The sequence below is a fragment of the Camelus bactrianus genome, chromosome 6, assembly GCF_048773025.1.
Source record: "Camelus bactrianus isolate YW-2024 breed Bactrian camel chromosome 6, ASM4877302v1, whole genome shotgun sequence".
NCBI classification, from domain to species: domain Eukaryota; kingdom Metazoa; phylum Chordata; class Mammalia; order Artiodactyla; family Camelidae; genus Camelus; species Camelus bactrianus.
Window position 1 is genome coordinate 28,076,838 of NC_133544.1, and position 26,718 is coordinate 28,103,555.

At 37.6% G+C, this 26,718-nt stretch overlaps 1 protein-coding gene across 2 annotated transcripts in view; it reads left to right on the forward strand.

The window, feature by feature from the left end:
• The first annotated feature begins 242 nt into the window (after nt 1-242).
• SYNJ2BP (synaptojanin 2 binding protein) overlaps nt 243-26,718 on the forward strand; it is a 33,119-nt gene continuing 6,643 nt past the window's right edge. For both annotated transcript variants that reach the window (XM_010962328.3, XM_074365323.1), the window contains exons 1-2: nt 243-437; nt 20,365-20,501. In XM_010962328.3, the coding sequence (XP_010960630.1) occupies nt 374-437; nt 20,365-20,501 (201 nt within the window). In that variant the 5' untranslated portion in view covers nt 243-373. The remainder of the gene's footprint in view (nt 438-20,364; nt 20,502-26,718) is intronic.

The window sequence follows — 26,718 nt, forward strand, 5'->3', positions numbered from 1 at the left end:
TTCTGAGGTGGCCAGGGAGATCCCAGTTTTAATTTTTCCTTGACAATATCAATTTATTTACGTCTCTCTCTCTTACCTTTACCATCCCTCCCAGTTCCCCACGCCATCCCCCTCAGTAAAGCGTCATGGAAACGCGCTCCCTACTCACCTCTGTTTGCTTTGAGGACCGGGGGAGACGCCGCCACGCAGCGGCCGCCAGAACCACGACTCCCAGCATTCCTGGCGCTCCCCGCTCTCGCGGCTTCCTCTTCCGGTGCTGGGGCTGCAGAAACCCGAAGTGTGGCGCTTTGGCCGCTGGGCCGGGGCTGATCCTCTCCTTCACCTTCAGGAGCCCTAACTGACCCAGGTCGGCAAGCCAGACGGGCAGTAAAATATGAATAGGAGAGTGGATTACTTGGTTACGGAGGAAGAGATCAATCTTACTAGAGGACCCTCAGGTATGTGGAGTCGTCATCTCTGGCAGTGGGGTTCCCGAGGCTGTAATTGCAGAGCGGACACTTCTTCTGCAGGGCCCCGTTCTTTTGGCCTCGGAAAAGGCAGGCTCCAACCTAGAGGTTTCCTGTAACGTTCGTGAGCACGTAGAAGAATATATTGGCATCCAGCGTTAGCCTGAGACGGATCTGAAGCGTCCACCTCATTTTTCAGTCGAAGTACCACATGAATTTATAGTCAGGAGGAGTTTCTTTCTGCTAATGGTACTAGAAAATCCTGGGGGAAAGCCTGCGTCTTTGCCCGCAGCCGTAAACACCACACCCCTCCTAACATTGCCTACTGTATCACTGTTTCTATAGTGACTGTTTAGTAAAAGTGGGAGCATAGACAGTGTGGACTGTAAATGCATCGGCGTTTTCTTGTTGCTGGTATTCCTCCCTCCCTTTTTTCATTCCTGAGAAATTCATTTAGAGGGCCAGTTGGAATATTAAAGCAAAAAGAGACCTTAGAGATCTACGACAGCAGTTCCCAGACCTGGTTTTGCCTCAAAATTATCCAAGGTTTTTGCTTTTCTTTAAAGAAAAAAGTTAATTCCTAGGACTCATCTCTCTGAATTTGGATTCAATGCAGGTGTTTCTTTGTTTGGGTTTTTTTTTTTTCCCCTTCCCTCCCTCCATCCCTCCCTCCTTTCTTGCTTTTTGTCTTTCAACAAGCGCCTCCTGTGATTTTGATACTGCCAAATCCTCACTTACTCCTACAGCCCTCTTGTCCCCTGACTCTCTTTACTCCACTAGCCTCTTAACATTGCTACATGCTGCCTGCCTTGGATTTTATTGCCTTTCCTTTACAGCCGGCTAGTGTGTGTATTAAAGCTTTAACTTTGGGATTATATAGTTCCAAATCTGGTATCCAACCTCTTACTGACTCTTTGATATTTACTGGGTAACTTTAATGATGTAAACCTTAGTTTCTCATCTGTAACATGTCAATGATAATAGCATACACTTTATAGGGTGATGAGAATGAAATCATTTAATCTATATAAAACATTTAGAATCTTGTGTGGTAAGTAAGCACTGTATGTTCACTACTGTTATTTTTATGGTTAATAGATAAGTGGCTAGGTTAACATAGTAAATCCTGCTGTTATTCCAAGAGTCCCCAACAAGTCATCATGTACCATGAGCTCTATCTGAAGTTTTTCGGTAAACCTTTCTCTCCTGTCTGTTTCCATCACCACGACCTAGACCAGTCAGTCCATCATCTTTTCTCATCTGGAACTTTGCAATAGCTTGCCCACCACTGATGGATTATTCTTCATAAAATATGGCTTTCAGAATCATCTGTGCCTTGTCTTCTTTCTTGTTCTAAAAAATATAAAATCGACTTTACTTATGAGGATATAATTCGTTGCTAATCTGCACGGTTTAATGTCATGCTCCATACGAGCTCTTAAACTTTTGTCAAAGGCTCATTTCAGTATGCCCAAGTCTCCTTTTATTCCTGATTTTATGTAAACTTCTCCTTCTCTCACTCTTAATGGTTCTTGACTTTTGAGGCTAACATGGAAACTTACTGTTAACTCAAAATCTGTTTCTCTGTACTTTTCATCATTGGTACTTGTTCTTCTCCTAGGGCCAGTTGAAGCAGTAGTAGTTCGTTACCTGATTGGCCTGCAGGTATTTAAAGACATCTAGTTATTCTCCTGCTTTGTCTCTTCCTTCTACAGCCTGAAGATCCCTAGTTGTTACATTAGCTCTCTTGCCATTTGATTTGAGGTTTGATTCTAGTCTTTTGCTTAAGAATTTAACATACTCATAGTCCTTTTGCTGCAGTAACCATAGTATTTCCAGGATCTCCTAGAGCAGAGCAGAACTCTGATATTATCTTGCTTATTCCAGTCCCTAAATAGTTTTAAAGCTTAGTAGAATATCACTTCACCTTTTTTAGTATTTACGTAACAATGCTGCTTAATGTTCACCTCGTCATTCACTAAAAATTCTGATCCTGTTGATCTGGCAGATCTTAACTTCCTACTGCTACCCTTTTTCTGCATTATTGGAATTAGGACAGACTTTCAGGGGCTGATTAAGAAGAAGAATTATATCTAGCTAGTAAGTTTCACCCCAGAGTGGTTTCATTTCTGTATTGGGTGTGCATTTGTTAAAAACAAACGTATTTATTCACCTGATGACTTCTTTAATTTTTTCTTAAAAGTACCATGTCTTACTCATAGAAGTTGATAAACTTAAAGGTTTAGGCAAGAAGAGCCACAAACTTGGATAAAAACGGTTATTTAAAGCTTGTTGCTTCAGTTAACAGGAAAAGATTCCAAGTTTCTGTCTGTCACCTCCCAAAGCTAGTTACCTGCTACATGGTATTCCTAAGTCCCACAGTCTAACTCAGGTTTTCCTCACTGAAGTATCATGAAGATATACAGTTAAATCAGTTACTACGAGTCACTACTAGAAGCTTCTAATAATTTTGGTAGACCCATAGTGATCTTTCTTTCACTGGAAGAAATATGAAAAGCCTCTAGTTACAAGTATAGCGTTTCTGTTTGTAGGCAGCATTGTCACTTTGTCTCTGTACAGCTTCCTATGCAAGGACCTGATAGTTTGTTTCATCAGGTAACTGCAAAAATGTATATGCTCTTGCTTTTTTTGTGCCCGTGTTCTGTCAGAGGCAAGGGTCTTGCATATTTCCAGTGTTTGGACCCATTTTGCAAGGCAAATGAACCTATTCTGTCTGATCTTGCTTACTGTGAGGGAAATAATAAAGTCTTGGGAAAATTATGACAATGAAGTGAGTATCTGGTGAGGCAGAAAGAAGCTTGGTATGTAGCTTGACATCTATCCTATGCCAGCTTCCTCAGCTGTGTAAGGAGAGGCTTAGGCTGGATGGCAGTGGAAGTTTCCTTCACTTCTTAGAGTTCATGATTCTTTGGCCCATTCCATGTGATTTATGATTCCTGCCATTTTGACCTAACAGTAGGCGGTCTGAAGAACCAACCACAATCTCAAATGCATTCAAAGTTTTGAAGAGTTCACTTTTTATCCTTTGTGGAACACTGTCTCTTTTCCTTCTGTGGGAGTCCAGCTTGATTAGAGTCTCTAAGTCTCCCACTTTTTCCTTTATCAAATTGAGAGCTCTTAACATTGGAAAGACTCAGTTCCTCTAAGAAGTATGACGGGATTCTAATCTAGCTTTTTTTTTTTCACTGTGACAGGTAGAGATTGGCCATAAAAACAACCCTACTGCGCATTGGATATTAGGATTCTTTGTTCAGGACTGAGGCTTCAGTGGATTTTCAGCAAGTTGCTCCCGACAAACCATTTTTAAAGAGGGAACAGAATCTCTATTTTTCTACTTTCTTTAAAGGAATTGCAGAGGCTAATGGGTTGGTACGGTGTTTTAATAATGAATAATTAAGGAAGTGTGCCCTTTCTGGCAATGTGCTAGCTACTTTATATCTATTTTTGTTTGTTTGTTTGTTTTTGTTTTTTCTTCATAGCAACCGTGAGTGGTGATGAATCCAATTATTAGATGAGGAAATTATCTCTCACAGAGGTTAAGGATTTGCCCAAGTTCTAAAGCCAGTAAGTTTCAAAGGCCAGGAATTTAACCCAGATCTGTTGATTTTAGTATTCCATACTACCTCCCAGTGTACATACTGCCTCCCAGTATAGTATAGTAGCTGTCCCTCAGGAGTTGGCTGTCTGACCTTTATTTCTCTCCTGACCTTTATTTTCTTCTGTCATGCCTAATGTCCAGAAGGATTTGAGGCATCTTAAAGGACTAACATAATCCGCCGTGGGAAGTTTTGATAGTTTGCTATTATTGATAGAGCTGAGGGTGGAACCCAAAAACAAGAAATCTCATTAAGTCCAAGCATTTAAGCCTCTAGAGGCCTGCCATATGCTTTGTATTTAACTCAGAGACTATTGCTAACAGTTTTCTGATCTTTCATGAATCCCATAGATCTGAGAATAAAGTGATATATCCTTGCCCTGTTTTCTGTTGATTACATGAAGTCTAGCCCTCCTGGAATTTAGATTTCAATGGAGACATGGCATTCACATGTAAGAAGTTAAACCTCAGTGCAAAGGCAGAGATGGTTAAGGACTATGATGAACATATACGTAACAGGAGAGCAAAGGAAGTGTGGAGGGGAATGTGTTAATCTAATCCTGTGCTGGAAAAGGTCAAAGAATGGAGCCATTCGTGGGGGCCAGAGTGATCAGTTGCAAGAAGGTGGACTCCTGGTGGTCTTGTAAACTAGGTTTAGGCTAGTGTCAGGAACAGGGATGGCCTAAGCAGTAATAGAGAAAAGAAAATGAGTAAGCATATTCTGAGCTCAGTGAGTAAACCAGCCTGGATAGAAGGGAGGGTTCATTTAGGAGAGTTAAGGGAGAGGAGGTTGCTAAGGTAGGTAGAGACTGGTTTTTGAAAAGTTCTCAATGCTAGTGTGGAAAACTTAACCTTTCTCTAAGGTTCCATAATTCCTTTTCATTGGTTACGACTCAATTCAAGAGTTATCTCCTCCAGGAAACCTTCCTTACCCAGGCTAGATGCCCCATGTCCCCTTATTACAAATTTCAAACACCGTTTATTGAGTGTCTGCCGTGTATTGCCAGACTTAGCACTTTGTCTCATCTATTCCCAACAAGGAATAAATGAAATGGTTATTGTCCCATTTTACAAATGAGAAAATCTCGCCTCTTAAATCACACAACTCCTTAAGAGGCAGAGTTAAGAACTGGATTCAGGTCTTTGTGACTTAAAAACCCAGGCCCTGAACCATCATAGAAAGATCACAGAGTCCTAAAGAGCATAAGGAAGGGGGAAAAAAAAAGTGTTTATTTCTATATTTGCTTCCTTACTTGTGTCTCCTCCTCCTTCTTCTTCAGACTGAAGTCTTCTGATTCAAAGGATATATTTTACATCTCTTGTTTTCCTAATGCTTTGCCTGGTGCATGACCCAAAGTAGTCAGTAAATGTTCATGAACTGACTAGGCACATTGATGAACATCAGAAAAATATAATAGAATGTTGTTACGTAAAGAAAAACAGTAACATGGTCTATTTCAGCCTTCAAAAAGTCAAGCCATAAATAAAGCTCTCCACTAAATACAATTTAAGAGAGAAAAATAAGTTTGGTCATAATGTGTTATAGTGGGTAGGAAACTGACTGAGACTCCAGAAACAAGGAGTTGGAATAGGTGGAAAACCACATAGAGTGAGAAGAACGTATGATACCAAGAATATATCTCTGAAGATTGCTTTAAATATCAGCTTATTAAGATTTGTTTTTCAAGATATTCCTTAAGAACAACTTCAAAGCAAGATACCTAGGAATTACTTTGGAGAAGGAGAAAGGCAATCTGATAGATGCTTAACTATAGAAACATTTTGTAAAGCCATGTGACTAGGCAGCAAAGTAGCCAATGACTGTTTTTGAGTAAATGCAAAATTATCTATTGAGAAAAAATATCTCTGCTTGGTTGCTCGCATCAGAACAAACTGTTGGTGTCCGGAGACTCAGAAATAACGGGCACTGTTTTTAAAAATATTCATTTAGTGTTTACTGTGCCTATACTGTAATGAGGAATCATGGATACTGGAATAAAGAATAAGAAATGATCCCTATTTTTAAGAATGTTGCAATTCAATAGGAGGATAATTATGATAGGCATGTGCTAAGTATCCTCAGGAGGTAGAACATCCAAAGAGCTATGGACCTTCATAAGATGTGTTCCCTGAAGAGTCAGAAAACACAGTGGACCATTTCAGACAAAAGACCCAAGAAAGTATTAAGTGCTTTTAGGAAGCAAATTAGATAATGCCATTCTCCCCTTGTACAAAGCTATGGTATTTTTGTGCCTGTTGCAGTGTACAGTTTACCATATGTGGAGCAAGAAGCAGCAGAGTAAAAGAGGGCAACAGACAGGGTACAAATTGTAATACCAGGCAAAAATGAAGAGATTGAGACATTTGAAAGCAAATGGAGACATGATCTAGTAGAGACCAGGCACTGTGCATTCAGTGCTTGGACAAGGGCTTATCTTGGAATGAGAGAATAAGAATGCCTACCTAGATATTTGAAAGAAAAGTTTAGAAGCAATAATTAAACAGCCCTGATGTATGTCCTGGCAGGTACTGCCTGAAGCATCTTTGGTAGGCCATATTCCTTGTTGCCTCCAGGATGGACAGGGATTGAGCATGGGCATAATACAATTTTTCTGTTGCTGTACCATCTTTCCTTTGAAGTTAAAGATTTTCCCTCTTTCTCTCTTTATTTTTCATGGATACTTGTTATTGTCTCTTGGGAGAAGCAACAAATAGCAGGTGTCATATTTTGTCTTTGAGCCAGAGAGTTTCTCCATTGAATATAATAGTTTGGAGTGAAAAGATGGCTAGTCATTTAACCTCTTGTGTCACCTATTTGAATCATTCATTTATCCTTTCTTTCAATCCACATATTTATTGAGCAGTAACTGTAGGCTGAATTTCTCTGCTGGGCACTGTGGATACAAAAGAGAACTGAATTTTAATGTGATTGCAGTGAGCAGCAGAGCATAGTGCAAGAATGCCCAAGTTCCTAGCTGTGTGCCCTTGGGCAAGTTACCTCACTTCTATATGCCTCAGTTTCCTTAGCTATAAGATGAGAGTATTAATAGAAGCTGCTCAGAGTTGTGAGAATTAGTTTTGTTTTGCTTGTTTGCTTGTTTTGTTTTACAAATACTTTTATAGTATTGATTCTGTGCCAGGCACTGTTCTAAGCACTTTACCGAAGATAACCCATTTAATTAATTTAACAATGCCTCTCATTACTGCTGCCGTGTGGGAGACTTCAGTGGAGCAAGAGTTGAGTCATCCAAGGAAGGCAAGGTGACCTGTGTCATAGGCATTTTAGGGACATTGGCCTTCCCCTTCTACATTTCCCTCCTTTCCTTTTGCACCTTCTTTTTCAGGTTATGAAAAAGCCTGCTAGAAGTTCGCAGAGATATTTTTAATCTCGCTGCATTTCCCCAGAATTAGAAATGTTGAGAACTCCTGGCTTAGATGTTATTTCCAATGACATTCACAGTCACTTGACACTGAGTTCTGTACGTGTCCTAGGTGCCGTGTGGGCACAGGAGATATAAAAATGAACAAAAGTCGGTTCCCTGCATGTGTTTGTTTATAACTGCTTTATTCATAATTGGAACTAATTATCGCACTCGAGTAAAGAGATAATTAAATGAGTAATTTCAGCGAAAGGTGTTTCCAGACAAAAGGAAGCAGACATCCAAAGTCATGGAGACATGAAACTGCTATGTGTGTGGGAGAGTGAAAAGCAGGGAGAAGAAAATTATTACTATTTTTTTTAATTAACACCTTACTGACTTAGAGCAGTTTTAGTTTCACAGCAGAATTGAGAGGAAGGTACAGAGATTTCCGTATGCCCATCCCCACATATGCATAGCTTCCCTCATTATTGACTTCCCCCACCAGAGTGGTACATTTGTTACAATTGATGAACCCAATTTAACACATTGTAAGTACCGGAAGTCCTGCCATTTGGCCTGTGCCCCCCTTTCTCTGCTCATATGTAGTATCTACCTGTTCTAAACAGTATTTTCACTACCCTAAATCCTTTGTGTTCCACCTGTACATTCCTCTCTCCCCTGCCAACCCTAGTAACCACTGATCTTCTTACTGTCTGCATAGTTTTACGTTTTCTGGAGTGTCATATGGTTGAAATCGTACAGTGTGTAGGCTTTCTAGATTGGCTTCTTCCCCTTAATAATATACATTTAATGCTGCTCCATGTCTTTTAATGGCTTGATAGTCCATTTCTTCTAGTGCTAAATAATTTTCCATTATCTGAGGATACTACACCTTATTTATCGATTGATCTGTTGAAAGAGCCTTGGTTCCTCCAAGTTTGGGTAATTATGAATAGAGCTGCTATAAATATCCATGCATAGGTTTTTGTGTGGACATAAGCTCTTGACTTCTTTGGATAAGTACCAAGGATTGCACTTGCTAGATCACATGGTAGGAGTTTGTTTAGTTTTGTAAGAAACTGCCAAATTGTCTTCCAAAGTGACTATACCATTTTGCATTCCCACCAACAATGAATGAACGTTCCTGTTACTCCACATCCTCACCAGCATTTGATGTTATCAGTGTTCTGAATTTTGGCCATTCTGATAGGTGTGTAGTGGTATCTGATTGTTGCTTTTATTTGCATTTCCCTGGTGACATATGATGTGGAGCATCTTTTCATATTCTCATTTGACATCTGTATTTATCTCTTTTGGTGAGGGCAATTATTAAATTTTGCTGTTAGTGTATAGTGCAAAATAGGGATTGTCCAAAGCTGGCTAGAGAGATAAGTTGTGAGTATTTTGAATTTAAAATTCATTTTCTAGTCAGCATTTTTCAATTTTTTTTAACTTTCAACTCTCAATCACATCAACATCTTGAGACTATGCTTAGAATTCTTAAAAAATCACTTTACTGTATTTGTGTAGAAAAGGTACTATGTAAGAAGTAGGGTACTGTTGTCACATTTTTTTTTTTGGCCCAATTATCACCAAATAATTGGTTCTTCAAGTAACTTTAGACTGTCCTTTATTATTGACTAATAACAAGAGTCAGTAATAGGTGCTTAGAATGCTTGTACTTTTACACTTAAGAATTATCAGATTCATTTTAAAATTAGTTTTACTGCAGTATGATTGACATGTAATAAAGTGCATCCATTTTAAGTGTAAAGTTCTAAGAAGTTTGGCAACTAATACACACATGTATAGTCATGCTTCATCACTTCAGAAAATTCTCTGTGTATTCCTGCAGTCAGCCCCCTCACCCCATGCTCTAGGCAACCACTAATCTGATTTCTATCACTGTAGATTAGTTTTACCTAATACAGAATGTCATAGAAATGGGATCATATAGGGTGTATTTAGGCTTCTTTCACTCATCTATGCTTTTCTTTTTTATTACTGAGTAGTATTTCATTGTGTACCTATATCACAGTGTGATTATCCATTCACCTTTTAAAGGTTGAATAGGGTTGTTTCCAGGTTTTGATTATTAAAAATAAAGATTCTGTGAGTATTCATATGCAGCTGTTTGAATAAACGTGTTTTAATTTGTCTTGGTTAAATACCTAATAATTGGGAGTGGGTTTGCTGGGTTTTATGGGTAAGAGTATATTCAGCTTTAAACCAAACTGCCAAAGTGTTTCCCAAAGGATGTGTACCATTTTACACTTCTACCAGCCATGTATGACAGTTCTAATTATCACACATCCTTGCCAGCTTTTGATACTGTCATTCCTTTTTATTTTAGCCATTGTAGGGGTTGTGGAGTGGTACTGTGCTTTTTATTTGTATTCCCCTGATAACTAGTGATGACGAGCATACTTTTGTGTTTATTGGCCATTCATATATATTCTGAAGCATTTGTATAAGTCATTTTCCCATTTTTATTGGGTTGTTTGTTTTCTTAAGATCAGATTGTAAGAGTTTTTAGTATATTCTGGGCACAAGTTCTTTTTCATGTCTATATGTTGCAGGTATTTTCTTCTGGTTTGGCTTGCCTTTCTTTTTTGTGGGGATAGGATTTGTGTTTTGAAGAGTAGAAGTCTTCAACTTTTATGAAGAACAGTTTGTCAGGTTTTTTTTTTCTTTCTTTCTTTTATGGTTGCTGTTATTTGTGGAATGCCTAAGAAATCTTAACTACCCCAAGGTAAAGAAGATTTTCTTCTGTATTTTTTAATAGTAATGTTACAGATTAGCTTTTATGCTTACTTCTGTGATCTATTTCAAATTAATTTATTTTGCATATGTTTTGGGTTAAGCATTAAAGGTCATTTTTATCTCTATTTCATATAGACATATGGTTGTCCCGGTACTTATTGAAAGCATTATTTTTTCACCATTCTGTACAATAATGTATTTCTACATTATCAAAAATCAGTTGAACATTTATATGTGGGTCTAGTATTGATCTCTGTTTGGTTCCATTGGCCTGTCTTTCTCTATACAAATACTGCAGTATGTTGATAAATGTAGCTTTGTAATAAACCCTGAAGTAAAGTATGAGTCTTCTAATTTTGCTTGTTCTTTTTCAGAAAGGTTTTGACTATTCTAGAATAGAACTTTAATAACATAAATTTCCCCAGAAAAGTACCTCAGAATATAATTTCCATGTAAATTTTAGAACCTGCTTGGCAATTTTATAAAAATATCTGTTGGGCTTTTGATTTGGATTACATTAAAATTATCCATTTCAATTTAGAGACAATTATATCTTGAAAGTATTCAGACTTCTAGTCCATGAACGTGGTGTATTTTCATTTAGTTAGTTTTTAATTGTGTCCCAAAATTTTTAATATATTTTGATTTCATTGTCTTTCAACTAAAATGTTTTCTATATTCCCTTATAATTTCATCTTTAAAGTCAGAGGTTATGTATTTTCCAAACATGTAGGGATTTTTTAGATATCTTATTGTTAAGGACAATGTTTGTGTCCCTCCAAAATTCATATGTTGAAGCCCTAACCTCTAATGTGACTGTATTTGGAAATAAGGCCTTTATTGAAGTAACTGAGGTTAAATGAAGTTATAATGATGGGGCCACGATCCTATAGAATTAGTGTCCTTCTAGGAAGAGACTCAGAGGGTTCACTCTCTTCGTGCATACACAAGGAAGTCCTGGGACCAGAGAGCAAGATTATGGCCCCCTACAAGTTAAGAGAAGAGGCCTTAGAGTGAAATCTATCTTGGTACCTTGATCTTGGACTTCCTAAGCCACCAGAACAGAATTTCTGTTAAGTCACTCCATCTGTGGTATTTTGTTATGTCAGCCCAAGGAGACTAATACAGTTATTGTTACTGACTTCTATTCATTTCTATCTTTTGAAATCTGTTGAGACTGACTTTATAGACCTTCGGTCAATATGTGCCCTACAAAAGAATGTTTATTTTATAGTTGCTGAGGACATTGTTCTTGAAAGGTAAACTAGGTCAATTTGATTCTAAATGTTGTTCAAGTGTTATATTTTTACTGATTTTTCTATTTACTTATTATATCAAATTACTAAGAGAGAAGTGACTCAGAGAAGTGAGATGGTTCAATATAAGAAAATCAGTTCATGTAACACAACATACTAGTAGAATGAAGGAAAAAACCCACATGATCATCTTAACATACAGAAAAAGCATTTGAGAAAATTCAGCACAATTACATTTTAAAACCATTCAACAAACTAGGAGTACAAGGAAACTGCCTCAACATTGATAAAGGTCATATATGTGTCAATCCATATGTGGATACAGCATACTCAATGATATAAGAGTGGAAGCTTTTCTTCTAAGATCAGGAACAAGACAAGTATGCTTGCTTTTCCCAGTTCTATTCAACATGGTGTTGGAAATTCTTTCCAGAACAGTTAGGCAAGAAAAGTCAAAGACATATAAATTGGAAAGGAAGAAGAAAAATTGTTTCTGTTTACAAATGATGTGACCTTTTTTTTTAAAAACACTTTTTATTGAGTTATAATCATTTTACAATGTTGTGTCAAATTCCAGTGTAGAGCACAATACATATATTCATTATCACATTTTTTTCTCTGTGAGCTACCATAAGATCTTGTATATATTTCCCTGTGCTATACAGTATAATCTTGTTTATCTATTCTACATTTTGAAATCCTAGTCTGTCCCTTCCCACCTCCCTGCCCCCTTGGCAACCACAAGTTTGTATTCTATGTCTATGAGTCTGTTTCTGTTTTGTATTTATGTTTTTGTTTTTGTTTTTTTTTAGATTCCACTTTTGAGTGATCTCATATGGTATTTTTCTTTCTCTTTCTGGCTTACTTCACTTAGAATGACATTCTCCAGGGACATCCATGTTGCTGCAAATGGTGTTATGTTTTCGGTTTTTACAGCTGAATAGTATTCCATTGTATAAATATACCACCTCTTCTTTATCCAGTCATCTGTTGATGGACATTTAGGCTGTTTCCATGTCTTGGCTATTGTAAATAGTGCTGCTATGAACATTGGGGTGCAGGTGTCATTTTGAAGTAGGGTTCCTTCTGGATATATGCCCAGGAGCAGGATTCCTGGGTCATACGATAAGTCTATTCCTTGTCTTTTAAGGAATCTCCATACTGTTTTCCACAGTGGCTGGACCAAACTGCATTCCCACCAACAGTGTAGGAGGGTTCCCTTTTCTTCACAGCCTCTCCAGCATTTGTCATTTGTGGATTTTTGAATGATGGCCATTCTGACTGGTGTGAGGTGATATCTCATTGTAGTTTTGATTTGCATTTCTCTGATAAGTAGTGATATTGAACATTTTTTCATGTGCCTATTGATCATTTGTATTTCTTCCTTGGAGAATTGCTTGTTTAGGTCTTTTGCCCATTTTTTGGATTGAGTTGTTTGTTTTTTTCTTATTAAGTCGTATGAGCTGCTTATATATTCTGGAGATCAAGCCTTTGTCGGTTTCGAAATGATATGACCTTGTATGTAAAAAACTAAAGATTCCACACAAAAAAACTTAGAACTAATAACAAACTTAGCAGAGTTGCAAGATACACATAAAGTCAGTTGAATTTCTATATGTGAACAGTCTAAAAAGGGTATTAAGTAAACACTTCCATTTATAATACCATCAACAATAATCCAAATGTCTATTGACAGATGACTGGATAAAGAAGATGTGATATATATATATATACACATGTATATACACACATACGCATACATACATACAATGGAATACTACTCAGCTGTAAAAAAAAAAGTATAAAATAATACCATTTGCAGCAACATGGATGGACCTGGAGATTGTCATTCTAAGTGAAGTAAGCCAGAGAGAGAAAGAAAAGTACCATACGATATTGCTTATATGTGGAATCTCCAAAAAAAAAAAAAAAAAAGGACACAAATGAACTTATCTACAAAACAGAAACAGACTCACAGACATAGAAAACAAACTTATGGTTACCAGAGGGAGAAGAGGGTGGGAAGGGGTAAATCGGGAGTTGAAAATTTGCACCTCTTGGGGAGTGATGGAAATGTTAGCTATCTTGATGTGGTGGTGATTTCATGGATGTATACATCTGTCAAAATTCATCAAATTGTACATTTGAAATATGTGTAGTTTAATGTACAGGAATTATCCCATAATAAAGGTGTTAAAAAGTAATAATCCAGTATTTATAAATAAATGTAACCAGAGAGGCAATAACTTGTACATTGAAAACTACAAAACTTGGCTGAAAAAAATTAAAGACATGAATAAGTGGAAATACATTCCACATTCATGGCTTAGAAAACTTAATATTGTTAAGGTGACAGTACTATCCGAAGTGATCTGCAGACTCAATTCTATCTCTCTGAAAATCTCGTTAATCTTTTTTACAGTAATAGAAAATCCCATCCTAAAACTTTTATGAAATCTCAAAGGACCCCCAATAGCCAGAGCAACGTTGAAAAGAAAGAACAAAATTGGGGGACTCACAACTTCCTGATTTCAAAACTTACTGCAAAACTACAGTATTCCAGTGTGGTACTGACATAAGGACAGATACGGAGAGCAATGGAATAGAATAGAGAGCCCAGAAATAAGCCCTCTCATACATGGTCAAATGATTATTGAAAGGGCACCAAGACCATTTGGTGGGGGGAAGGAGAGTCTTTTCAACAAATGATGTTGAAAACTGGATATCCAAATGCAAAAGAATGAAGTTGGATCCTTGCCCTACATCATATACAAAAACTAACTAAAAATATATCAGACACCTAAATATAAGAGCTAAGATTCTTAGAAGAGCTAAAGCTCTTAGAAGAAAAGTTAGGGGAAAATTCTTCATGACATTGGATTTGGTGATCATTTTTTCAATGTGACATCAAATGCACAGGCACAAAAGAAGAAAATTAAACAAATTGGGTTTTATCAAAATTAATAAATTTATGAATCAAAAGACGCTATAAAGAAAGTTAAAGATAACCCACAGAATGGGAAAAGATATTTGAAATCATATATCTGATAATGGATTAATTAATACCCAGAATATATAAAGATCTCTTATAACTCAGCAACAACCCCTGCCCCCGCCACCAAAAAACAGCAACAACAACAACAACAATTCAAAAATAAGCAAAGGGCCTGAAGAGAATTTCTCCAAAGAGGATATGTAAATGGTCAATAGGCTCGTGAAAAGATATTCAACATCACTAGCCTTAGGGAAATCCAAATCAAAACCACAATGAAATACCACTTCACATTCATTAGAATGACTATTAGCCAACCCCACCACCACCACCATAAATGAAAACAACAAATATTGGTGAGGATGTGGAGAAATTGGAACCATGGGCATTGCTGTCTGGAATGTACAGTGATGCAACTGCTATAGAAAACAGTTGAGCAGTTCCTCAAAACAGATTTTCCATGTGATCCAGCAATTCAGTTCCCAGATATATATCCAAAAGAACTGAAAGCAACACCTCAGACACTTGTACAGCAGTTTCATATCAGCATTCACAACAGTGAAAATGTTGAAACAACCAAATGTCCATTGATGGTTGACTAAACAAAATGTGATATATACATGCAGTGGAATATTATTCAACCTTTAAAAGGAAGGAAATTGTGAGATGCCTTACAGCATGGATGAACCTGGAAGACATTATGCTAAGTGAAATAAGCAAGACACAAAAAACAAATACTGTATGATTCCACTTATATGAGGTATATAGAATGGACAAACTCACAGAGACAAAGTATAATAGAGGTAAGTCACCAGGAGCTAAGGGGAGGGAGAAGTAAGGAGTTACTTTTTAATGGATACAGAATTTCTGTCTGATGTGATGAAAAAGTTCTGGATATGGATAGTGGTGGTAGTTGCACTTCACTGTGAATGTACTTAATGCCACTGAATTATACACTTTAAAATGGTTAAAAGAGAGGAGGGTATAGCTCAATGGTAGAGTGCATGCTTAGCATGCACGAGGTCCTGAGTTCAATACCCAGTACCTCCATTAAAAATGAATAAATAGACCTAATTACCGCCCCCAACAAAAAAATTTTTTAAGATGTAAAAAATTTAAATGGTTAAGATGTTAAATGTTATGTTGCATATATTTTACCTTTAAACAGTGAGTTGTTTGTCCAGTAGTTTGATTTTATGTTACATATATTTTACCACAAAATGATTAAATGAGTAGCGGGTTGTGTGACCAATAGAGTTTGATTGATGTCTAGAGAAAATTAGTGAGATTATCTTTGGGTAGAAAAGCCCTTCAGGGCAATAGGGGGAAAGTAGAGTGTTTATCAGTCTGGTGTTTATAATGTAACAAGTGGCCATCATCATTGGTGTTAATGGACTATTTTGTTTCATTTTAATTATGTCCAGAATTACTCTTATTTCCAGAACAGCACGTAGTGAAAATGTGAAACTGGTCTTTGACTTTATAAACTTTAGATTTTATAGACAAGAATCTGAATAAAATGAAGGATTTTTCCTTCTCTGTCCTGATAATAAGCAATAGGGACTCTGACTAAGGTGACTGAACTCTGGAATGACCAATTCTTCCTCTGGAATATATAACCCTTGAGAACTATTCTGCAGCATTATCCCAGCATTGCTCATTCATGCCAGCCCAAAGACAGGTTGACTTGGCAGACTTCTTTTTCTAAAGCAGTTGTCCATATTTTCTACAAAGATACAGTACAGCAAAATGGTTTAAAACTCACATTTGCAATCAAACATCCTAACTTAGTGTGTTGATTTTGCAGAGCTAACTGGGTGACCTTATATAAAGTTACTTAATCTCTTCATGCCTCACACTTTAATTTCAGCTGTAAAATGTGAGTGCATGTGTTTGTTGAGGATTAAATGAGATAATGTATATACAGTGCATAGCATGGTATCTGGTACATACTAGATGCTCAGTAAATATTAATTGTAGCTGCTGCTATTGCTGCTCTTATTCATAAACAACTCCAGATGCAGACCTGAAGACAGGAGGAGTCCACGGGAAGGCATTTCTTGTTTCCTTTTCCAAGGTTCTTATACTAGGCACACTTTTCTTTCTCTCCAGTCCTATGGTGGTGTCATTCTTATGACATCTTTACTTTTTCTGCATTTAGACTTCTCTTTTAAATTAGAAACCAAGAAACTCATTTTAATCTTGTCACATTTAAAAAAATTTTGGCACATTTTAACCAGTATTCACTATGTAGTATATTTTTATTCACTCCCTTTTTTAAGAAGCCTGTTGAGTCCCAGTCTTTTTCTTTCTCCCTCTCCCTTCAACCCCTTTTGGATAGTGGATGCCAAGAACTGAATCCATTATACCATTTGACTCCATAATACATTGTCATCATCAGTACATGCAAGATCCCTCTTTGGTTTTATTTTACCCTTCATCTCTAAACCTCATCCTTCCCCCACAGTGTAGATAACCTCTCTAATGTGTCTTTACATATCCTTAGATATGCTTGCATTTTTGTAAATAGATAATACTGTTGTACGTGTATATGTTTTTAATTCGTAAGAAGGTTTTGTACCACTAGTATCAGCATTACATTTTAAAACTCTGTTACTTTATGTATGATTATTCAGTGCTTCTAACTTCTGCCTCTTAGTTACCTTTTCCCACAGGATGAACACCTAAATTACTATCAGTTCCTCACTACCACAAAACATTACTGCAATTAACATATTGTTACGTTACCCTTGATAGATAGGGTGACCACATTGGTCGAAACTGAGATGCTTTTGAAATTGAAGGGGAGTATTTTAATTACACTGGGATAACAGGTGTATATCAAGATTCCCAGACAAACCAGGATAGGTGGTCCACAGTATTTATGGAAGATTTTCCTAGGAGCTAGCCAATAATCAGCAGTTATATACTGGGATAGCCCTTCCCCTCCTGTTTATTCCCAGCTGACATCTGTTACAATTGGTTGGTGCATGTGCTGGACTGATTACTGCATGTTTTAATACCACCATTGCTAGAAACCACTCTTGAGGGCGGTATCTGGCTCACAGGTAACAGACATCCTGAATGTCAGTAAGTCTGAGTTTCAAACCAGTCTTGTTCTATTAATAGATGAAAACACTTTTTAATCTCTTTGTTTTCCTATATTTCAGGACTTTTCACATTTGTACTTTGTATGTGTTTCATCCTTTCTCCATCAGACTAATTTGGGGCTGTAGCAGGCACTACTAGTTTATGGACAATGACTCTTAGTGCAAGCTACTCAATATGGCAACTGCTATAGTTTATAAAGGACTTTTTTTTTTCTAGATTTTATGTTATTGGAGCCTAGTAACTACCTTTTGAAGTAGAGAGGACAGAATTTGTCGTCCTTATGTTACAGAAGAGGAATCCGAGGATCAGAGTTACACTAACTTGTTTAAGTCCACAAATCTAAGTTATGGAGTTGAATTTGTGACCAGTCTTCTAACTGTTATTTGCTTCTGCTGAATCTGAAAGGGACAGGGAAAAGGATACTTCTCTGTTGTTAAAGCAGGGGACTGTCCAGTTTAGCTTTATGTCTTCCTCAGAATATGACACAGTGCCTGACACACAGTAAATGATCTATAGGTTTTAATGAACCAATGAACTGAGGATTATGTAGGTATCTCTGGGGCCCAGGTTTGAATTAGTAATCTTGCTACTTAGTGCTTCAGTGACTCCCGGTTATTGCAGCAAGGCTTTGAATTATAGGTAAATTCAATTTGTAAATGTTGTGGCTGAAGAAAGAGGCTTTGTGTCAGTCCAGAAGTTCTCATGTAAAGTGGTATGGTCCATTTACAATTCAAGTAGCAATAAGCATGGTTATAAACATGCCTATATAATGTGATTGTGGTGGGGGGGTGGGCAGGGAAAGGAGTAGACTATACTTGTGTATAGAAAAAATATTTAAGTTTTTTTCTACTCTCCATTTTTAGTCACTGTTCTGCAGCTTTAAATAACCAGTAGCAGAGTCCCCTCTCTTTCTGATTACTATATTACATTCCACTGCTTAACACATACTTCCTGTTCCCAAGATCCCCAGAGGCAGCTAGCGTTTGGTGAGGATGTTGGATTTCACTGAAAGATTTTCTCCAGATATTTTTTTCTAGTACTGAGAGAGGCTGGTTGGCCTCAACCCCCTTGCTCAAAACTGTCGGGGTCTTGAAGTTATTTCAGGCCCCACCTATCTTATCTTACCTATCTTATCGCGGTCAACTACCTCCCATCCCCTTTCCAACACCTCCCACCCACTGTGATAAAAAGTAGGAGTTTTCTGAGAGAAGCCATTTAGTAACTTATATTTTTATACCCTACCCTTTAAGGAAGTTGAAATAGACATCTGCCTGTAGTAGCTCTTACTGTCCTGTGTCTTAAATCCTTTGCATTCTCTAGCTGCAGACACTCTGTACAGGAGGTATGTTATTTAAATCAGATGTTTCCTGCTGCTGCTTTCTTTGGCCATATGTTTTCCTAAAGCACAGATTGATTTACTAGTGCTGATGTTGATATTGTGAGCTTCACTTACAAGCTTTCGTCCCACCAATGTGGGCTTTTTAGAAAGCCCACATATGTATCCCTTTAAGTACTGGTTTTCTATTAAAACCAGTAGTAGGCTAGTGATTATGGCAGTTCCTTCCAATTGTGCCACCAGATTTCTGCTTTTCCGTTATTTCCAAACTATCTCCTTTCTTTGCACTGTGGCTTTGAATTCTACAGTGCCTGACATAAAGAAGGCCCTAGGGAAGTTACTTTTCTCCCCCTTTTCTTTTTAATGCATAGATAAAATCCCTTTATAACGATCATTTTGTAAATGAAATCCTTCCACAACTTAGTGGTTGGTCCATGGAAATAGTACTTTGGTAGTCAGTTTTCTTTTTTTTTTTTTAGTTCAGTTTTATTCTGTTGTGGTGAGGACACTTAAACGAGATCTACTCTCAACGGATACTTACGTGTCCAGTAACACCATTACAGTCTATAGGCACAACGTCGGACATCAGATTTTCAGAACTTCCATGTTGCATAACTGAAGTTTCATACCTGTTTTAAAATGGTCATTCACAGAAGTGAAGAATAGGATGGTGGTTGCTAGGGGCTAGGGAAATGGGTCCTTGCTAATCAGCGGGTAGTCAGTTTTCTATAGTGAATAAACTTGGCAGCCTGTGCACCCAAGTATGTGATTGTTCGCACTTGAGGTAGAAAAGGAAAGGAGAGTGAATTTGGTGATTTAGTCCTGTCACGAAGCACCAGTTACCTTTATAGTTCCCAGGTTTTCCGCCAGCACCTACAGTACTACCCTCTCAGTTCAAACTAGGAAAAAATAAATAAATGAACTCCCAGACGATTTCTTCCAAAGCACCACCATACACAAACTCTCCTCAAGGTTGGGAGAAGTACAGAGGGGAAGGTTTAGTTGGGAATCTGTCTGCCACTAAATTAGGAACAGTTCATTTACCAATTAGTTAAAAGCATAGCTTGTTCTCGTGAACACAGCTAAACAGGAGAGTCAAGATTTGGGTCTTCCCGGTACCACCAACAGAATCAAAATCAAAGGTGAGCAGAAGCACATCTTACAAGAATCACCATTATCTTTTTGCTGAGCTCAGCACAGGTCTTTCTTTATATTCAACAAACCATGTTGATCACTGTGTTTATTTATTATTTTATTTTCAGTCCTACCTGGTCTGAGTGGGCAACTCTGGGTACTCCTGTCCTCTGTTGTTGATACTAATCACTGACCTTGCCATGACTACTCACCGGCTACGTCACAGTCTTGACTCACCAGCCTCCCTTCCCCACAAGGCCTTTCCTTTCTCTTTTTCCTGATCTTCTCTAGTCCCTTTCTTTCATCTTCACCTCTGTCTCCTTCACAACTCCTCCATGATTTTCTTAGGGCTGGGCTTCAACATCGTCGGTGGGACGGATCAGCAGTATGTCTCCAAGGACAGTGGCATCTTCGTCAGCCGCATCAAAGAAAATGGTGCTGCAGCCCTGGATGGGCGGCTCCAGGAGGGTGATAAGATCCTCTCGGTGAGAACTGGCTTCGGCCTCCTTCACTGTCCCTTGGTCCCTAGACCCTAGTTCCTATCCCAGCCCCTTCCTTGGGAAGATTCCTGCCTGCCTTTTTAGATCTGGAAATACCCAGATTGTAGCGTTCAGTGGGAGGGACCTTGATCAGTCATCTTTTCCAGCCCTACCATAGAGCATGGAGGATGTTACTTCACTTGATAGGGCAAATTAAGTCCAGAATGTGAAGGTATTTACCTAACTTCAAACAACATGAAACAGGGAGGGTGAGGGATTGATATGAGGGGAAGAGACTTAAAACCCACACTTATAGTTATTCTTTTATTGTACTTTATCACTTCCCTTTCGTTGATTAAACCCCTAAAGTGTGTCTTCCTTCCCTCCAAAAGAGACGAAAGAGGAAGGTAGGAATTAAGTGTCCTTTTAGATTCAGAGACCCTTTTCCTCATTATTAAGATGAAAATTTGGAATGCCGTCTGATTTAGATATCTGTCCACTGTGCTCCCATTTCACTCTGCTCAAGTCTCTAATAAGACACTTACTACTTAGTAACCCTTAGTTTTATTTTGTGGAAGTTCCTCAAAGGCAGGGACCAGATCTTTTTTTGACCTTTTACATCCTAGCACAGTGCTTAACATATATTTAACAAAGGAACAATTTAAGAATTCAGGCCAACCCAGAAAGGTTGGCTAATCTGGAATATAAATAGTAGTATCAGGGATGGTACTGCCCCATCTCAGTCCTGCTCACTGATCGTTTTGCCTCTTTACAGTCCATTAAGCTTCTCGTAGCCCCTCTTTTATTCATCTGTGAGAAACAGGCAGTGATAATCTGCCTAACTTTAGAAGCAGATGATTTCCTGTTGCTCCCAGGAGAAAGACATTCTAAAAACATGAAATCAGCTTAAGTGATACATTAAAGAAAACTTGAAAATGGGTTGTTAAAATAAAAGTATAGCAGGTAGTTAAAAACTATACAGTTTAATGTTTTGACACATACCACATTCTCTCCAGAACATTGGGAACCAGGCTCCATGGTGAAGAGGGACTTGAAATAAGGGTTAAGAAGAGAGCATATTATTCAGAAATCTTTGGTTAAAGGTAAATTATTAAAAAATCAGAATGGTTAAACGTTTTTGAACACTAATATGCCAAGTGATGTGCTAAGAACTTCAAATTTATTTAACATTACAGTAACCCTATGAGGTGAGTACAATTATTATGCCTGTTTTGCAGCTGAGGCTTGGTGAGGTCAAACAGCTTGCCCAAGGTCATACAACAAGTAAATGGCGGAGGGCTTGGTCTGCTGAATTTGGAGCATTTACTCTTAATCAGCATACCATTTGTCTCCTAAAAGGTAAATATGGAAATAGGGTTAGTTATCTTAAACAGGGAGTTGCATGGTGAGTTAATAGTAGAGTTTATATATGACTTTATATAAAAACTGAAATTAGTCTTTTCTGTTAAGGGTAGAATTAGGGAACAAAAGGACATAAACCTCAATGTGAGAGAATTTATTAGACATAAAGCAAGAAAAGGAGCCTTATGTGAGCCATCACTTGATAGAGAAAAGAAACTATTGGAAGGCCACTCAAGTTTTTTTAAAAGGGTATGCTAGGAGATAAATGTCAATGAAGAGAAAGGTGGATGTCTCAGAAACTCAGTTCATCTGACTTTAAAACTTATGGTAAAGAGGATTTTACTTTATCAAAATACGAGAAATAAAAGAAGTATTACAAAGATCTCTACAAGATACTAAATACTACAAATATATATGACATATTATGAAGAATGATTCAAGTCTGTGTTCTGGCCAATTAAGGAAAAGATAAGTGAAAGAAGAGAAGGAGAAATGCCAGAGAAAAGGCAAAAATAGAAGTCAGATATGGAGGGAAAGGAAAAAGACAGAGAAAAGAGAAAAGGTTGGAGCATATGCAAGAGGGAAAAGCCAGCGTATTCTCTGCATTCTCTCTAGGGCTATATTCTTTGCTTGCAGTTTCCCTTCCAAGAGTTTGCTCCAGAATTCAAATTCTAGATCCCATTTCTTAAGAAATATTGCCTCACCATCCTATTCTCCTCTATCCTTAAGTGAACTTGTTAGGTTTACTAATGGTTCCATCTGTTTCTGAGCTCACTTTATCTCTTTGATCTACTTAAGTGCTCATTTATTTATTGGCTTTGGAGTCTATAAAATGATGCTAAAATATTTATTAGCCTATATTCCCATTTATTCTTTACAGGCTTCTCTATCCTCTTCGCATGGTCACTCTTCTATGTTGTAAAATTTGCCCCAACTCTTTCTTTTACCTGTTGCTAGATAATCAGACTAAGAATACGCCCTTTCCTTAGTACATACCCGTTTGCGGTAACTCATAGAGGAAGCATTAAGTGATCTAGATCTCTCGTGAGTTATTATTGACTATTTAATCTTTCCATTCCTCCCTAAAGAATGCCCATGTTTTATATTAATTTCAAGTTCTAAAATTAAATAACTTCATGATAAATTGTGCAGTTTCTCCTTCCTCATCAAAAGTGAAACTTAATTTTTTGTGATCACTGTGGATGGTTTTAAACTGAGGAAAAAAAAAAAGAAAGACATTTCTTTAACTAATGAATGTAAATGATTTGTAAGACCCTGTTGCAGCTGACAATCATGAAGTAAAAACAGATATTACCAACAGAAGAAAAGACCTGAAGTTGAGATGAGGGCTTAGAAATTCCTCACCCAAAGCTCACTTTTGTGTGTGTGATGGTGAGGATGGTTTTTTTTTGAGGATGGTTTAATACTTTTGTAGGTTACCAGGGAACCTGGGGAAATTTTATTTTTGTTAAAAATAAACTATCTAGGTTTCTCGTTTCCCCTGTGTGTCTGCCTAAATGAAGAGAGGTAGATAGTCAAGAATAGTCAACTCTCAGTGAACTCTGCATGTTTAATGAAGCTCGTAACTTCAAGGTGATATAGCTGATTATTACAGGGTACAGATTGATGTTCCATTTTGGCCAAACCCGTTATATAACAGAATGGCATGGACTGGACTGTTAGTCACCTACCTTTCGTATTCTCTTGCAACACAGTTCTTAATTTGGTGAATGAAAGAGTTGAGTAGTTATCAGCATTTATTAATTGTTTGATGGCCTGCAGAGCACTGTGCCAGGTGTTACGGAAAATTAAAAGAAAATGAAAGACTGGTCTCTGCCCTCCCCCAAATTGTAATTCATTTCAAGATCTTGGGGAAAAATGAAAACATCCAGAGTATGATCTAAGGTCAGTGCTTATTAAATTGAGCCCATTCATTCTCTGCATTGTTACATTTATGTTATTCTATAGTTAGAGCTCCAGTAACTAACATTATCTTAGGATCCTAACTACATAACTATCCTAAGATGATGTTAGAGTATCCTAAGGCAGTTCAAAATTATTCATCATCAAAGAAAACTAATTTTAACTCAGTTTACTCCTTTCCTAAGGCAGGAAATAGGAAACTCGTTTTTAATAAGACTGATAATAGCCATAGTTAAAGCAAAAAATTATGTCTCCCCATCGGTTAACTAGAATACCACCATCCCAACTCTTGACTATTCAGTCAGCAGAATTTTCTAGCGTTTTGCAAATCTTCATACCTCAGGTTTAATACAACTTACAATGCCATGAGTTAAGGAAACCGAAGTAGCAAGTGTAGCAGTATTGTAAGTATTCTGTTTCTCAGTTGAATAGCTCTTGGTACTAAAAGTGAGCACCAAAGACCATCTGGCCATCACCTGGGAGCTTGTTACAAGTGCAGTGTCAGGAACCTTCCCAGGACCCGGTGAGATAAAAATCTGCATTGGAACAAGATCCTTGGGTAAGCCTGTGAATAAAATTTGGGAAGCACTGCTGTAGGCAAATGCTTTTCAAACGTTTTGAAACATTTTGACCTGTAATAGGAAATACACTCAGGTGCTTGTGCCCACACGTGCACACCCACACACCATGGACGCAAAGTCAAACAAAATAATACTTACCTCTTCTATATGTGATGCATTCTATGTCGTGTCTTCTTCTAATTTCACCTTTTTGAAATTAAATACTGGTCTAGGCCCACTGATTGACTTCACTAGCTTCTATAATAGATCAGCAGACCTATATTTGAAAAATTACTACTCTGAAAATTGAAAATCACTGATGAAATCGTGAATGCATAGACTGTATTAAATAGGGTAAGTAAGCTGGGTATGGAGAAAACTTGCAGACAGTTTAGGTTACAGCTAACTCAAACTTCAGAATTACCCGGAGGGCTTGTTAAAGCTCAGATTGCTAGGATGGGGCCTGATAATTTGCACTTTAAACGAGTTCCCAGTTAATGCTGCTGATCCTGTGACCCTACTTTGAGAATCTCTGGTCTGTGTTAGTAAGGATGGTGACAGAGTTAATTCCACCTTAAGGGCAAAATCTACAGAACTTGGAGGTTAGTTTATATGAGCTGGGATCTGTAAAAATACTTAGAGGAGATAAATATTGGAAAGCAAGTTCGGCTTTGGAGTAGAGAGATGATATTGTCAGGGAAGAAAGAATCCTAGTTTGTTTTATGGGGATGGTTTACCTTGGGCAAAGGATAAGAAATGATACTTTAAAAAGAAATTCCCTTTGCATTTCTAAAAGGCCTCTTGTTTGGGTCTTTTTTTTTTTTTTAACTGCCCTGTGCCCTTTGCCCTTCTTCTGCCTGATGTCATCCAATGTCTTCCTTCCATGTTAGCAAAAGGAAACTCACATGAGGACTAGGATGACACACCAAATCATTGGCAGGTAGAGCTGCTATTAGAGTTCAGGCCTTTCAGCTTCGTGTTATATCAATAAATATGTCCACCAAGCTTTGTGTAGGTATGGCTTTTGCAGGCTGTACTCTGTGGCCAAACCTCAGGAAATCAATTTATTACACTCGAGTGTTATTCAAAGCACTATTCAGGTATTATAGGTGTTATAATCATGAGTTGAGATCCAACCTCTCTATTTACAGTAGAATGTAAAGTGTTAGAAGACAGAGCTCAGTTTGAGCTTTAAGGTAGTTACATAGTATGGAGAATCAAAGTTAAGTTAATCGATCACATCTAGCGCAGTTATCTGGAAAGGCCAGGTCAAAGAAGTGGCATTTAAATAAATTGCTTTTTTGAAAATATGAATGCTATTTCAGTATATAAAAATGAATAAAAATACTAACATAAATATCTCGTATTTTTACACAACTCAAATTTTTTAATGTACAACATATTAGATAAAAATGAAACTGCAAAACCAATAAAAATTCAGTTTGCAACATCAGTGTGGTGGATAGCAATAGGTTGCTGGAATAAAATCCTTGCCTAAAATGTAAGTTTCTAAAGCTTAGTGTTTTTAAGTGAAGCTTTGGGGCCTGGGCTGCTTGAGTTTGAATCCTAGTTTTGCTACTTCCATTCTGTATGCCTCTCTAGTTTTATTACTTACAAAATATACAGGACTGTTGTGAAGGTGAAATAAGTTAGTACATATAAAATGAATAGGCAGCTCCAGACATGATAATAAATACACAGGGTCTCTTGGCAGTGAGTACTGACTGTTGGTCAGATACTACTTTGAGCTCAGTATTCCTGTCACTGATTGTCATGTAGTGACTCAGTTCTCCCACTTGCATTCTCCCACTTGCATTCCATGAAACTTGGCTCTGATATGAAGCTATGACATCTTTGGCATTCGGTGACAAGACTGTGTCACTGACTTATTTGTCTGCCCCTGAGAGAAAAGTATCTATTTCTTCAGAATGAGAAATATGGTTATCATATGGGCTAGTTAAGTGAGGTATGAAGTTGAGGTAACACAGGTATGAGGGTAAGAATATATGTTTTATGTCCTAGGATCAGTGAGTTGTATGACTTAGTTAGAGCACAGGAAGTGTGAAAGGGAATGCTGAAAGGTTAAACTGGGAAGGTAGGTTGGTGTCATTTCCTGGAGGACTTTGCATACCAGAATGAGAAATTGGGCATGCACTCTTTCTTCCCCTGCTCCCAGTTTGGTTTTTGGTTTTGAGCAGTAATGTGGTATGAACAAAAATGTACTTTAGGAAGGTTGGTCTGGGGACCTAGGGTTTGAAGGTTAGAATGGGGAAGGACCCAGGGGAACGTACAGCAGAGAGAAGATGATCACAGTAGTTCAGCTAAGAGTATTCGTAACCTAAAGAGAGAGGCAACAGAAAGAAAATAGCATATGAGGA